At 40.9% G+C, this 16119-nt stretch overlaps 1 protein-coding gene across 8 annotated transcripts in view; it reads right to left on the bottom strand.

Moving 5' to 3' along the window:
• Positions 1-1242: 1242 nt before the first annotated feature.
• The window catches only part of ZMYM2 (zinc finger MYM-type containing 2), a 64864-nt gene continuing 49987 nt past the window's right edge, over positions 1243-16119 (bottom strand). For all 8 annotated transcript variants that reach the window (XM_040266824.1, XM_040266819.1, XM_040266822.1 and 5 more), the window contains 13 exons: positions 15359-15524; positions 14233-14267; positions 11652-11781; positions 10829-10944; positions 10147-10312; positions 8948-9073; positions 8072-8166; positions 6748-6916; positions 6413-6564; positions 4070-4184; positions 3200-3451; positions 2792-2912; positions 1243-1915 (listed from right to left, as the gene is read on the bottom strand). In XM_040266824.1, the coding sequence (XP_040122758.1) occupies positions 1723-1915; positions 2792-2912; positions 3200-3451; positions 4070-4184; positions 6413-6564; positions 6748-6916; positions 8072-8166; positions 8948-9073; positions 10147-10312; positions 10829-10944; positions 11652-11781; positions 14233-14267; positions 15359-15524 (1836 nt within the window). In that variant the 3' untranslated portion in view covers positions 1243-1722. The remainder of the gene's footprint in view (positions 1916-2791; positions 2913-3199; positions 3452-4069; positions 4185-6412; positions 6565-6747; positions 6917-8071; positions 8167-8947; positions 9074-10146; positions 10313-10828; positions 10945-11651; positions 11782-14232; positions 14268-15358; positions 15525-16119) is intronic.

Consider the following 16119-nt stretch of genomic DNA (forward strand, 5'->3'; position numbering starts at 1 on the left):
CCAGTTAAGGGACAGAAATGTTATTCAAACTTATAAAACAAGTTAGAACCTTACAGAGTAATTTCTATGCCAAAAATATTTGTTGATTATTGCTTAAATATACAGCTGAATACACTCATGGAATTTCCCAAATCATGACTGAGGAGACTTTTTTCTGAATGCTAACATTTATCCCAAGGAAGAGAGAAATGTTTAAGGGATGTGTAGACACTGCTTAACCACTGTGAAAAGTAGCCCAATTTCCCCCAAACAGTTTTAATAATGAACATCACTGAAGTGACTCAGGAACTGGAAACAAGACCATGTGATCACACTCAAGCTCTATGAAGTCAGCCAAAGGATTTCTTCAAGATAATCACAGTTGGCACTTTCTCAGTCTAGACAGTAGGATTTTACGTAAACTTCCTTGTTCTAAAAAAAAAAGGTCTGAATGGATAAATCAACATGCGGCAGTATAAAGTTTTTTAATGCAATCTTCTATAAGAAGTAATTAAAACGTAAAAGCCAAACAATCTAACATGGAATGTGATTTCCTTCGAGATACACTTAATCCATCAGTCTCCTCCTCTGCCCTCCAATCACCTGAATTGGCAGAGTCATTGTACCGCTAATCCTCAGAGTGAAATGGCTCCTATTTCAACTCACTTTCTTCCCTAATGACGGTCTCAGGAGTGGCATTTCTGAACATAATTTTACCTAGCATGAGGGGAGGCATAAGCATCCTCATAAAGTTTTAAAGCTACAGAGTCCTACCTAGGGACCCAAACGTGATCTTGTCCTCAAGGGCAGAGGAAAACCAATGGCTATATAGTGAAGGGGTACTTAGGGTTGACATAAAAAACAGAATTTTATATTTTCATCAGATGTTTTTACAAAGAAAATGTCTCTATGATGTATTAACATCATCTTTTATATGTGTGTGTACACAAATGTACACCCATACACCCACACACGTATATATACAAGTGTATATATGTATATATGTGTGTATATATATAAAACTATTACTGTTTGGGATGCTACAGAAAGCCACCAGTGAGGAAAGGACACCAAGGTTTTATACGGGGAACAGAGAGGTCGGCCTGCAGTATGGACTCACGTACAGCATCCACACCAGGATCAACAGCATTCCCTCATCTGTTTTGGAACGAAAGATGCTATCTCTCTACATAAGCTTGTAAGGCTTTAGGAACTAAAGCATAAATCAAACAAACAAAACCCCCAGAAAAACAAAACAAAAACCCCAGCCCATTAGTTTACAGTTTATTTTAAAAATTCTGAAAGACACTGCAAGTTCTAAACTTTTAGTAGGTGCTCCCCACACACAACCATCCGGTTAGAAACCCAGCAGAAGAGCCCCCTTTCCAGGAAGCTTTGCAACAGCAGAGTGGTGCAATATGGATGTTTCTTACTACAAGAAAAAATTATACATGGCACATTCTCATTCATATTTTGTAATGTAAAAAGTTACAAACATACCTAATCAAATAAATAATAATAAAAAAAAAAAAGAATTTGAATGTATTTGTAAGTATCCTAAAACCACTACATAGAATAATGGCAACTTCACTCACAGATTATTTACATGGTAGTACCCGGTGTGGGTGCACTGCTACAAAACCCAGAACAGGAGGAGTAAACCTGAAATGTTTCCATAATGAAGATCTAGCAGCATGACTGCCTAACGCTGTTATCCCGACTGCTTCTGAATCCTTCCTTTTTTTAGTCTGTGTCTTCATCCAGTTCGTAATTGTCTTTATCATAAATATCTTTTACTAAAAGAACCCGTACAAGCATGTTTTCCAAGGTGTTTCGATCCAGTGAGGCGGACGTGTACCAGACAGGGCTGTCTGCAGAGCTAGAGCATTCTGGTTGCAAATAAAAAACATCCATTCTCTGATTAAGATTCTGTGGACTTTGGAAGAAAGAAGAAAGTCAATTTTACAGTATGTACACAAAATTCCTCACAACTTATTTTTTTCTTTTAAGAATAATTCTGCTACCATTACCACATTACATAGGCAGACCACATGCATGATTAACTACATTAAATATTCTATCACTTGAGACATTCTGAAAGTTAATTTCTATAATAAGATTATTTTCCCACCATAATTTAAATTCCGTATTTCACTGAATCCAAGACACCATCGACAGAAACATTATTTTTAATCATTATTTTAATGCTGCCATTAAACAAGTAAAGCACTGCCAATTATAATTCTTCAAGATTCATCCCAGTTCCAGAGACAGACTAAAATATGACTGGAAGATCCAAATACTAGTGTAGACACACAGGGCTACCCCAAACCACTTGAAATACTAATTATTAAAAACAATCATCCTAGAGGTGACATTACTGTTTTTATGGTTCTTGACAGCTAACCTGGAGACAGTTTATAAAACTGATTACCTAAGAAAATACACTCTGAGTTCATGTTTACCTTTTAAAAATTAGAGGGTGCATATATAAAATAATGAACAAGCATAAAAAATTTGTGATCTCTAAAAACTTCACTGGCTGCAAGAGAGACTCACAGCCCCCAAACCTTACACTGTTTACTGTCTGACCCTCTACAACAGCAATAATTTCCTTAGTAGAAAGCAATTTCTTAACATATGCTTAGGAGATACAAGCTGGGTGCTTTATAATAACAGGACTAAAAACTTGAAATAAAAGAGAAAAATTTTAAAAAGGATCAATGAAAAAAAGTCACCTCTTGATAATGATAAATTCACAGCACCTAACTGTTACTACCACTTAAAAAAATCAAGAATCATAAATACTCACCTCTTAGACAAGTAGCATTCAAACATTTTCACAGGACATCTAGAAGGATTGGCTGTATTTTCAATTTGTTCAAATACTGGCTCATCATCTTCATGTTTTCTTTTTCCAGTAGTAATTTTATCTTAAGAAATAAAAATAACATAAACTCTCTATGACCAGCCTTCAAGAAAGGTGACCCGACTCACTGTGTTCATTCCCATTGCTCTTACACCAAAGGATGGGACCGGGTGTGCTCAGAGCCAGAAGCTGTGGCTTCTGGTACTTCCTAATTTTAACACGACATGGGCTGTCTTATCTTATGGAAGCGACAGTCCTTGAGTTCCTAACAAGGTACCTATGTGGCCTCTAGTCAGGCAAGAAGCAGCTATCCCTACCACAGCCAATCCCAAACAAGGCCAGTTACACTACCTTCACTATCTGTTCCGCACAAGGAAGACACTTGGTACCGAAGACAGGCTTTATTTTCCATGGTTAAAGGGTTTTTTTTCCAGTGCCTAAACACAGTGCCAAAGGAAAGCCGTAAGTGCTGTTCCACTGTTTTCAGGCCAAAATACTTAGTGTTAAAGTAGAACAGGGTGTTCAGAAGAGCTACTGGAGAGTGTGATCCTAGCTGTTTTATCCTCCAGAGATAATCTTCTTCAACTCGAGAAAATATTGACCCTTAAACAGAGAGAAATATTTTTAAAGAATTACAATAAACAGTTTTCCTGTAACCGTCTAGGAACAGATATAACTCAAGAACAAACCTAATCCAATCCTCCATTCACTCCAGGGCAACTAGAATGAATTTCAGCATCCCCTACGTGGCTCTGAAACAACACAGAGCCAGAACCACAACACACTATACAACTAGACCCTGGGGCCAGGCCTGGGGTCTGCTCCTGGTCTTCCAGGTGACAGCAGACTGTGGTCAGAAGGGGATTTAAATCTGTAGAAATCCTGAAAAACAACAGGTCATTTCCATTCAAACAAGTTTTCTTTATACATCTAAAACAAGTTTCTAAGAGAAATTTATATGAGAATCTCTACTAAAGGGCTTAAGAAACAAACATCCAGTTTCTTTCTTATTCCAGAGAAACTGAGTCACATTTATTACAAAGTTCTTCTTAAACACTAGTTATCAATCACATTCAGTTCTAATTCAACAAAGGATGATCTGATACATTCATAAATAGGTACTCTCTAATTTAAATTATTTCTTATTTTTAGCCACAATTTCTATAAAAACAAGGCGATCCCAGCAGAAAGTCACTGCCACTGTATTTAAAGGAGCATTACCGTCTGGAAGTATGCTTGGTTGCCAACTTCGGAGTATCTTATTCAATTCTTGCTCAAATGTCTGGTATCCTGGATCAATAAATATGTTGTCTTTTCGATTACTACCACACAAGTACTAAAAAAAAAAAAACCATACACCTTGAAGGAAAATCAACTAATTGTATATCATTTATACTCTTTATTTCCTAAGAAAAAAATAAATGCCTTATGTCTATTAGCACACTTATAAAATGGGAAATTATCTTTATCTATATACTTAGAAAATGAAAGAAACCTAAGTTACCAATTCATCTGTTCCTGAAAACACTCCAAGCTGAGGTACACACCTAAGAGCTCAGGATGTAAGAGGATGAGAGCCTTCAGTCTGTCAGGTAAGAACAGAGCAGGTGGCTCCACTGCTACATACAGGGTCCAGGGGATGCAGGGTGAGGCTCGGGGCAGGGGTTGGCTTCCCACACCCATGACAGCCTCGCCGAGAGGCCGGAGCGGCTCTCTATGCTCCACCTCTCCTCAAGTCAGTGCAAACTTATGACTCTTATCGCTTCCTATGACAATCCTTAACAGTGAGGGTTGTTAAAGAATGATGTAAACACCAAAGTCCATCTCCAATGAGTAAAAATAAAGTATAAGGGAAACATGGGACAAGAGCACAAAGCCAGGAAACCAGGACCATACACAGCATGAGAGTGTCATGTGTATAACGGGGCACGAAGACATGAAGGGCGATAATAAGTCACTGAAGATGCATGTTGTAAATCCATTAGAAATCATCTAAGATCCATAAAAAATAAACCAATGGTGGAGGTAAATATATACAATACTGTATACAGAGCAGCTAAGAAAACCCTTTACAATTCCCTAGTATTTTCAAAAAGGTCAGTTTTCATTCCAATCCCAAAGAAGGGCAATGCCAAAGAATGTCAAACTACCATACAATTGCTCTCATTTCACATGCTAGCAAGGTTATATTCAAAATCCTTCAAGCTAAGCTTCAACAGAATGTGAACCAAGAACTTTCAGATGTACAAGGTGGGTTTCGAAGAGGCAGAGTAACTAGAGAGCAAACTGCCAACATTCATTAGATCACAGAAAAAGCAAGGGAATTCCAGAAAAACATCTACTTCTGCTTCATTGACTACACCAAAGCCTTTGATCATGTGAGTCACAACAAACTGTGGAAAATTCTGAAAGAGATGGGAATACCAGATCACCTTACTTGTCTCCTAAGAAACCTGTATAAGGGTCAAGAATCAACAATTAGACCTGGACATGGAACAAGTGACTGGTTCAAAATTGGGGAAGGAGTACATCAAGGCTATATATATTGTCACCCTGCTTATTTAAATCATATGCAGAGTACATCATGCGAAATGCCAGACTGGATAAATCACAAGCTGGAATTAAGATTGCCAGCAGAAATATCAACAATCTCAGACAGGCAAATGATACCACTATAATGGCAAAAAGTGAAGAGGAACTAAAGAGCCTCTTAATGAGGGTGAAAGAGGAGAGTGAAAAAGCTGTCTTGAAACTCATCATACAAAAATCTAATAAGATCACGGCATCTGGTCCCATTACCTCATGGCAAAATAGAAGGGGAAAAAGTGAAAGCAGTGACAAGATTTTATTTTCCTGGGCTCCAAAATTACTATGGACAGTGACTGCATCCATGAAATTAAAAGACACTTGCTTCTTAGAAGGAAAGCTACAACAAACCTAGACAGCCTATTAAAATGCAGAGACATCACTTTGCAAACAAAGCTATGGTTTTTCTAGTAGTCATGATATGAGAGTTGGACCATAAAGAAGGCTGAATGCCAAAGAACTGATGCTTTGGAATTGTGCTGGAGAAGACTCTTGAGAGTCCCTTGGACTGCAAGGAGATCAAACCAGTCAATCCTAAAGGAAATCAACCCTGAATATTCACTGGAAGGGCTGATGCTGAAGCTCCAATACTTCGGCGACCTGATGCAAAGAGCCGGCTCACTGGAAAAAACGCTGATGTTGGCAAACACTGAGGGCAAAAGGAGAAGAGGATGGTAGAGGATGAGATGGTTAGATAGCAACACTGACTCAACGGATATGAATTTGAGAAAACTCCTAGAGATACTGAAGGACAAGGGACCCTGACGTGCTGCAGTCCACAGAGGTGAAAAGAGTAGGACACAACTTAGCAACTGAACAACAAAAACCCTACTTCAAGTAAATTATCTTTGCCTTGCTTCGTAAGCCAATAAATCCTTATATTACATAATATCTTAGAAGAAAACATTTTTCTCTAGAAGAACTGCCATAACAACCTTCCTTAACAACATTATATTTCAGAGCTGTGGAATTACTGACCTCCTGAATTCCAAGGCAGAGATAGTAGATGCTATCGGGTGCATAGTTTTCCCCATTGGGCCTTCGGATCTCATTGACAAAGTGGGCCAGGCCGTAGTCCAGCTCAGCCATGGTGTGAGACAGCAGATCCTCTTTCAACTTCACTGACTTAGCTAAGAAAAGAAATGTAAAGTAATTGCTATTTACTGTCTGAAGATTAAGGATCCTTCTGAAATCACTTTATTCTATAAGAATTCAAATGTATTTTAAGTTCCAGTCATCCTTTTCAAAGGTGGTGGATAACAAAAAGCCTGATTTTAAACAGTAACCAGTGAAGACAGAACCAGAGCACTTACGAGGTGTCAGCCCGTCTAACACCAGAAGGTCTTCCTCGAGCCGCCTCGTCCGGACCCAGTGTCTCCAGGCATTGACCCCATATGCGTACTTGAAAGGGAAGCTGCACTCAGAATTGTCAGAGCTGTCGTCGTGAGACTGGTACCCTGACACCGCCTTCCTCTTGGTGCCCTGGTCATGAAACACCATAGTCACATCTCTTCCTTAAGCCTATTTATCTCACGACTTTAAGTGAGCCATCTCTCAACAAATGCATATTACAGAGAGCTGACTGGAACTTCTGATTTGAGAACAGTTACCTACAACATGAAATCTCTCTCCAGGAATGCTGTATTTCTGCACAAATTACTTTGTATAACAAAATCATATTAACTTTGCTGTGAGAGTAACCAATGATGAGATAATAAAGACACAAATAATAAACTAAAGATCTGAAGTAAGAGGATTCCAAATATTCATGTAAGAGAGAACTAAAGAACTTCTCCCAGACTCCACCTTAGGGAATAACTCAGTTCCTCCTGCTTCCCTGATGTACTGTTTGCCACACAAAAACTTGAAATTTGGATATAATCCAATTCTCCTATTTTCCCTCTTGTTCCTGAGCTTTTGGTGTCAGATTTAAGAAACTATGCCTGACACAAGTTAAACAAGATTTAGGCCCCTGTTTTCTTCCCAGAGTTCTAGTTCTTACATCCAGGTCTCTGACTCACTCTGAGTTCATTTCTGTGCGTTGTGTCAAGTAAAAGTCCCATTTCATTCTACCACAGGTCTCACTCCACTTTCAATTTTTCCTTTCTTTATGGAGAAATTTGTGAAAGTCATCTTTTTCTTTTATTTAGATATTGCTTTATGTTGGAAACCAGAAGTACAGAAAGTTGTTAATAAAACTTTCAGAACAATGATACCTGTTCGTTTGTTTAGGTCTGAGAGCCCCGAATGACCGAATTCTCCAGCATGTCTTCCTATGTGCTGGAAGGCTTCACAAAGACTAGATATAACCAACTGTGAACCTCAACCTCACCAAAAGTCACAAGGGGAAAAACAGCTTCAACTGCTGTAAAAATAGTGAATTTACTTTTGTAGAAAGTATGTCAGCCTTTAATCAAGCTAAAAATTAAAAATAAAAGCTAAGTTGCAATGATACTCTTCTATGAAGGTACAACTATTAACAGGAGATCTTTTACTTAGAAATGAAGTAGTAAAAACTTTACCTTTAAGCCATTTTAATCCTGGAAAAGGACGTATCCTCCCATATTCTGGTGTACAAATGAAGCTCACTACTCGCACAGATGTGATGTGAGTACAGAATAGCATCACAATTCATACCTTTTTTTTAGATCGAGGTCTAGGCTGTTCCTCATATTCTTCTCCAAAAACAGGTGGTAATAAAAACTCATTTTCCATATCAAGCTCCTCAGCAGCTGACAATCAAATCAGAAGAACTTTCACTCCAAACATAATAGCACAGGCTTGCATCACATAAACTCAACCAACAAAAGGACCAATCCCTGACTCTGCACAACACCACGCACAGGGCAGCCTGTGTTGGCTGAAGAACCAACCATTTCTCTACCTAACCTGATCTATGAGATCTAATAACATCTGTTCAGATTCTTAAAACACATGTATAATGCACATCAACATGGAATTTAACAGAATGTGAAATTACTAAAACCTGAAATTCAATTACAAGATCTACATGATCTCAGCACAAATCTATTTCAAGCTAATACATCTTTTCCGAAATTAAAACGCTTTACATCCTGTTCAGTATGCTTACTGGCTGTAAGTAGATTAAGAAAATAATGAAAAACAGGACACACTTCTTTTACCACAAAAGATCTAAAAATATTCCCTGTGAAGGTTAACTTAATTTTCAAAAAGGTTTTAAGAAAAATACTATCAATATTTTATTTAAATTTTTAAAAAGACGCCAACACTTCTTTACTCTTTATCTCCAGAAGTTCCTAAAATGAAATAGTTTTAAGGTTTTTAAGGCTCTGGGAAATCCTGTTAATTAAGCTCCTACAATTCAACATGCGCTTCCTTTTGGAAGAAAAATGCTGAGTTTTATTTGCATGAAAAAGACAAACAACAATATAGGCAATGACACGAGATTGTTTCCTAACCACAATGATGACCCCATAGCTAAAGTCTAGAAACACACTTCATACTCCAACAGCAAAACTGCACGCTCAGTACCTCTGGGAAAGTCTATTTCAATATCCAAGTCTGGCTCATATGGCACATCGGGCATGCTGGACTGGGTCTCCGGCTCAGCACTCTTCAAGAGGTCAGAACCAATTATGTCCGTTTCAATAATGACACCTGTAATCAAGCCGTAGTATCATCAGAAAACAAAACAGAAAACTGCAAAATACTGATATTTAATCTAGGAAAAGCTACTTAATTATAAATGCAAAGTAAGAATCTTTAATTCATCACAAAAGGAAAGAGCATGCATCTACCTTCAAATGTAAGCTACTTACTATAAGCTTTGAATTAGATAATCATGAATACACAAAAACTTTCAATCCTGTAAGTTTTCACTGGGCCTCTACCAAAAGAAAAAGCATGTTTTAAGAGTAAACAACTCTATAGATTATTTCTAAGAACAATCTCTGGTCAAAAATAAACTTATGAACACAGACAACTGGAATTTTTGACATTCTTTTTGAATTGTGACCTAGGTTTTCCACTCATTCAATATATGCTTATTTACCATTGCCTTCTAATGTTTTGAATAGTTGTTTTAAACACTTTTGTACTAAAACCCACTGAGAAAGGCATCTTACTGAGTTCAGGGTGTGGTGAGAAACAGACATGGGCACAATGGAAACAAAAGTTGCACAAAATAACAGCCTTTCTAGGAGGGTTTCATTCTGACACAGTGCCCAGCTCTGGGTGAGGGGAACAGGAGGTCGAACGTGGAGAAACGTGCTCAGACACAGAAGCATCCTGCACACACGGGTCCAGCTACCCAATCTGGCCAGCACTGCCCTAACACAAGCCCTGGTTTAAATAATCCAACTCACTTTCTTAGTATAAATGAATAAAACAAAACTGGGGATAACCATCATAAAATAATAGTTTGGATATTTATAAAACCTACTACAAGTCAGTTTTGTGTCTGAGCTCACCCACTGAAACAAATTTAGATTTGATTTTAAAAACCAAACCTTGTCAACCATTAAAACAGAGACTGTGTGAAATAGGTTATAAATTGCTGGGCTTGAACGTGGGCTTGGCATCACAGAGCAACTACAGATCTGACGTGGGTCTCAACCTGCAATCACCTCTGCAGCAGTGCATCCCCCACACCCCTCCCCAGGCTGAAGTTCAGTGAGCGGCCAGCCCAGACCCCCACCCACTCTGCCCACCCCGGGCAGTGAGGAGCTCACTGTGGAGGTCAGCGCCTTCTGCCTTCCCCTCGTCCTCAGTCATGTCCGTCATGGTCAGCAGCTCTGTGCCCAGGGCGTCTGAAGAACCTGTACTTTTCAGCTCTTCGGCCACAGCAGTCTTCTCACCACTGTCCATGGGGGCAGGGAGAAACACAGGGACTGGCACCTAAGGGAACAGAGGACCTACCATCAGGATCACTCGCTTACAAGGTATTTTTCCAAATTAAAAATTACTCCGACATGTGATCTTCTTCATAATACTGGATTTCTTAGAAGCTTTGCAAAGAATTTGTATGTTAACTGTCACAAGGAAAGCCCCAAATAGAAGCAGCTACTTTTTGAAGTAAAAATTAATTTCTGAGGTATTTCCATCGCCAGAGGCCTCCAGCAGCCACGCCCTGACACAGGGACCCAGCAGTGCACGTGATGACATCTGTATGTGGCTCCATACCATGTGTGAACCTTCTGGCTCACAAACCTTACTTTCTTCTAGAACAAACATGAATACAAAACATAGTATATGTAAAGCAGACACAGACATTGGTTGGAACCATTTACCTAATACCTAATTAAACACAGAGTAACCCCTGGCAGAGCCTCCACCAGATCCAAGTGAAGGTCAGAAGCAGCCAAGCCTCATCCTTGCCCCCTGAGCTCACACATTTGGTGGGGGGAGACTTACGGGCACAGGCACAGTGGTGGGCACGGGGATGCTCTGGCTGTACATGTGCATAGGCACTGGGACGTACACGGGCACAGGGATGGGCACAGGCACGTACTCCGTCCTCCAGTCGCCATCTGGGGACACAGAAGGCAGTCAGGGAGCAACCAGCTTCAACCACCACCCACCCAGCTGCTCAGGGTGCCCTGAGTACCCATTTAAAAAAATGCCCAGTTTTCACAAAATTAGTTAAGTTAAAAAACAACAACAAACTGAATGCAGTAGCCGTTCTAACTTATAGAAGGCACTGCATGTGGGAATCTTAGCTTCTGCAGTGGAAGTGGGGAGTCCTAACCCCTGGACCAAAGGGAAGTCCCTAGACTTTTTAAAAAGAAAGAAAACGTCTTTTGAAATATAATATGGTTCCAGACACCCCAGCACACTCCCCTCATACTCCCCTCAAAAAGGTTTTACTTAAACAACAGAATACAGCTAACATTTAAATTTGGTGAAAATACAGGTTTGAATGATTTCAACTCACTCTGACAAGGAAACAGAATAGTTATGGTTCAGATCACACTCAAAGAGATGGTTTTCTCAGAGGAGCTCACTTAACTTCAGTGGGCCCTGGGCCCCAAGGAAACCAGACCACTGGTGACATAACTTGCACGCCTTTGTAGAGACTGATATTTATAATGATTGTAAGGGATATGCTGTATTCTGAAGGAATGTCTAGAACCAGAGAAGCAAAATCAACAGAAAGTGACAAAACACCCAACAAGTCTACTCTGAAGCCACTGCTGAAAAGATTATGGATGTCACTCAAGGGCAGGGCCTGGGTTACCTGTCTGACAGGACTTGCTCTGCATGTGGGGTTTGCAGTAGGTCGCCTTGGTCATAGTCAAAGGTTTGCACAGAACTGCCTTGTTCTTCATCTCCTTGTTGGGGGTTGGAGAAGGGGGTGGTGCTGAGCCCTACAGAGAAACAAAGAGAGACATTTTATTTCTGCCTCGAATTTTTACTGCTTTTGCTATTAAAAAATATCCAGTGTGTTCCAGTGCAGGAAGCACACATGGAACCGATGTGAACCTACCCCAACTATCGGCAAAGCGCAGTAATGAACCCTCTACAGATCTGCTCATCAAGACACCACAGCACACTGTCTGGTTCTGCAGCGTGCGAGGTCTTTGCTCTCCACCAGGGTGTGAACCTGCGCCCGCCCCACTGGGAAGCTTGGGGTCTTAACCACTGGACTGCCAGTAAGTCCCCACAGCAAAATTTTTAAAAATATATGAGACAAGTCTCACTCCTAAGTGAAAAAGCAAGGTTGTTAACCCAGTATTTTGAAATTATTATGGCTTTCTGATACTCTGGCTTTTTCTAAGGCATAAACTATTAATGTGGTACTAACTATGAAAAGAAAAATGATGAAAAGAATTACCATAAATGCTATTAAACCTTAAGCTGTGTGTTTCAGGGTAATTTTAGAAACATATCTCAACAGTCTATCAGATGCTTCAGCCTGTTCACATCAAACACACATGCACGCACACGCGCACACACGCACACACTCTGTAAAGGAAGCTGAAGCCCTGTCCCTAAGGGCAGAAACAAAGGTGCTATGGGGAGAGCGACAGAAAAAATGTGGACACCAAACCCAGGCAAGTTGGGTCTGAACAGAGAAATGCTCTCGAAGCCCCTTATGAACCAGAGGTCCAAGTCAAGACACCCTGGTTGCCCGTGCTCCACTCTTGTCACTCTACAAACAGGGCACCATGTCAACTAAACTTGGTCACCTGGTAAAAGAGTCAACAGGCAAGGTCTATACCTATTGAAAACGAATGCTGAAGGACCCCCAGTAATGAAGACTACAATGACGACAGCCACCACACCTCCTGAGTGTCTGCTGCAGAGCTGGGTGTCTGTGTTCCCTAAACTTCACACTGAGGTGGAACACCAACTGGATGGCACCTGAAGGCATGGCCTTTGGAAGGCGATAAGGTCATGAATGGGCTTGGGGTCCTCACAGAAGAGCCCCCACAGCCCCTCCCCTCCCATGAGGACACATGGCAAGACGGGAAGAGGAAGCAGGAAGAGGCCCTCGCTAGTCCCTGGGTCTGCTAGAAGCCCCAGAACTCTGAGAAACACGTGCTGTTGCTGGCTGGCACAGCTTCTGGCTGCAGCTCCTGTTATATGCTCCTGTTATATACAACAGCTCCGATGGGTGGGATTCCATGCACAGCACCCTTGCAGCACCTTCTGACATGAGCCCTCTAACCCTCTCAGCACCACATGGGCAGCAGGTGTTTTCTCCTCCCGTTTTACAGATGAGGGAACTGAGGCTCAGATGATGCATGGCCAGGAGAGGCGACAGAGTGAAGAGCTCTGAAGTCAGGGCCTCAGCAGTTCCCTGATGCAAGCCTCTGTCTCAGTGCTCTTTGTAATGACCCTGAGGAGGTTCCACCACAGGGAGCAAAGCCCCACTTACAAACGAGGGCAAAGTCACACAGAGAACCATGAAGTGACTCGCCCCCAACTACACAGCTGACTCATCCTCCGACACTCCTCAGTGGGGAACTAAGGCTCCTAGAGCTCATAGGACTAGGTGGGGAGGACTCCAGACGGTGGAGCGTGACGCTGGAGAGTCTTGGCTCCCCCCAGGTCACACCCTCTCCGTCCTCCCATCTTCCCGTGAGGAGGTCTCGGGGCTATTGGAAGAGACAAGTATTCATTCGCCTCAGTGCAGGTGAAGGGGTGTCTTGAAACCTTGGTCAAAAGCTTGGAAACAAGCTTTGGAGTTGCCTTATGGCTGCACGAAGAGGACCATCAGGAAGCAACCATCTTTACACTCCTCAGTGTGGACCAAGTACCTGGTGAGCATGGGACGATTCCACTGACTGTGCTGTCCTGGCCCCCAGCACAGACCCCATCCTGTTTGAAGGGCGCTGGCCGGCCCACCCTGCCCCGGCTCCCCAGAACTCCACCTCAGGCCCCTCCAAGCTCGGCCTCAGGGAGCAGTCTGGACAAACGTGCACACCTCTGCACACCACATTCCTCCGGCTCATCGTCGTCCACTGGCAACCTTCTGCTTGGCTGTTCAGAAGCTCTGTCACAGCCGCCGGACCACACACGCTCGCCCACTGCAAACGCTCCACTACTCTTGCCCAGGGACACGAGTATTCATGTGTCATCTCGCCCGACGTGGGTGAGGGCCACAACTAATCCACCTTTGTGTCCCTCAGCAGGCAGAAAAAGACCTGTTTTTATTTTGGGTAATTCAACAGAATATGAATACTTCAACCATCTCAACAGGTAAGTAAAAAAAAAATCTTTTATTATTATAATCAGATTAAAATGGATTAATTACTTTTTATGCCCACACTATAAAAGTTCAGTATTTAGCACTTTACTTAAGCAATACTTACTGTCATTTTGGTTCGGGACGTCTGACAACCCTGATCTAAAAACAAACAAATTTAAAATAAGACAAATATCACTTTCTTCAGGATTTTCTAAATCCATATTTCTCATTAATTTTTATGGATTTTTTTTGAAATAGTCACTGATGGAAATATTTCATATTCTTCTGAGAGCTGAAATACAGAGCTAAGTAGTGGAATTAACTCTTTCCCCTTTTCATTCCATTACAAAGTATATACTGCTTTGGGAGGAATATCTTAGATTTAACTCTTAAATAGGTCATATCGTCTAAAGTGTTTTTGCTGTTTGTCCTATCGACCCTGGAGCACATACAATTTGCTGAAAAACGTTTTTATTTAAATCGCAAGTGAAGAGGCAGACACATTTTTTTTTTAAAATTGGGAGGAGAACTGCTTTACAATGTTGTGTTGGTTTCTACCATACATCAGCCATAAGTGCATACATACATGCCCTCTCTCCTGAACCTCTAGGTTGTTACAGAGAAGCTGGGTGAACTCCTTGTGCTAGACAGCAACTTCCTACTAGCTGTCTATCTTACACATGGTCACATTTTCAATGCTATTCTCACAATTTGTTGCACCCTCTCCCTCCTATGCTGTGTGCAGAGTCTGTTCTCTGTGTCTACATCTCTATTCCTGCCCTGCAAACAGGTTCACCATTACCTTATTTATTGATCCCATATATATGTATTATTATACAATATTTGTTTTTCTCTGACTTACTTGACTCTGTATAACAGGCTCTAGGTTCATCCACTTCTCTAGAACTGACTCAAATGCATTCGTTTTTATGGATGAGTAATATTCTATTGCATATATGTACCAAAACTTCTTTATCTATTCAAGGTAGATGAAATTTTTTAAAAACAATTTTCATTATAATTCTATTTAGATTCTCTCTAACCCAACTAGACTCTATTTTTATCAACTACCATTAAATTTTTAAGAGAGTAAAAAAACAAAATGCAAAATGTCACTGCAGGCACTTCCACCTGGAGAAACCACAGAAGCTGATGTTAAACTAACCCTGAAATCAACTGTTCATTACCACCACCCTGAATCCAGGTCTGCTCAGCGGGCTTTTCAGGACACTACCTGAAGGGACCCTTACCGTAGTGTAAGTTCTCAGGTCCCCTCTGGGTTGTCATGTTGGGCTCACTCTGCTGGCAGTAGAAGCGTAACAAGCAGTGCTGGTCACAGAAGTGCTTCATCTCGCCACGCCACTGCACCCTCTCCCGAAGGGCTCCTTGAGACTTACAGCAGTCACACCTGGCAGCCTTAATGAAGCAAGGAAGGGGTCAGCATCTCCCAGGAGAAAGTTTACAAAGCCAGACATGTTTTACAAGACATGAGTTTTATAAGAGTTCTAGCATTTCAGTGATTATTGCCAAATGTGATAAAACAATGTCTGATAAAGAAAAAATAAAACTGTACTATAAATCATAAGAGTAAAATCCACAAAATTTTTAAAAGTAGTGGTTTAGCTAATTGTCAAAATCCCTTTCTATACTTACCAGAAGTCAAAGACCAGCATTACAAAGATAGGATAACCAAAACAAATGCACAATGGTGGACCAGGCTGGTCCAGTGAGATTTAACATTACGAGATAACTGAGAGCCACACTGATACACAGGTCCAAGTCTCCCACAGTCACACTACACTGGAAATCTCTTGATTAATGAATAGACTTCCCAGGATCAACTAACTCATAATAGACCAATTTATTTAACTGTACAGGCCAGAATAATTTTGAAGCCAGCATTTATGCTAAGAAAAATAATGGATGTTATTTTGAAGTGTTTTGTTTCAATAGTTTAATAAACTTGAAGGGCTTTCATAAATATACTGTTTTAACAGCTAGAACTTCCAAC

This window comes from Oryx dammah, unplaced genomic scaffold (assembly GCF_014754425.2).
Source record: "Oryx dammah isolate SB20612 unplaced genomic scaffold, SCBI_Odam_1.1 HiC_scaffold_24, whole genome shotgun sequence".
Classification (NCBI taxonomy): Eukaryota; Metazoa; Chordata; class Mammalia; order Artiodactyla; family Bovidae; genus Oryx; species Oryx dammah.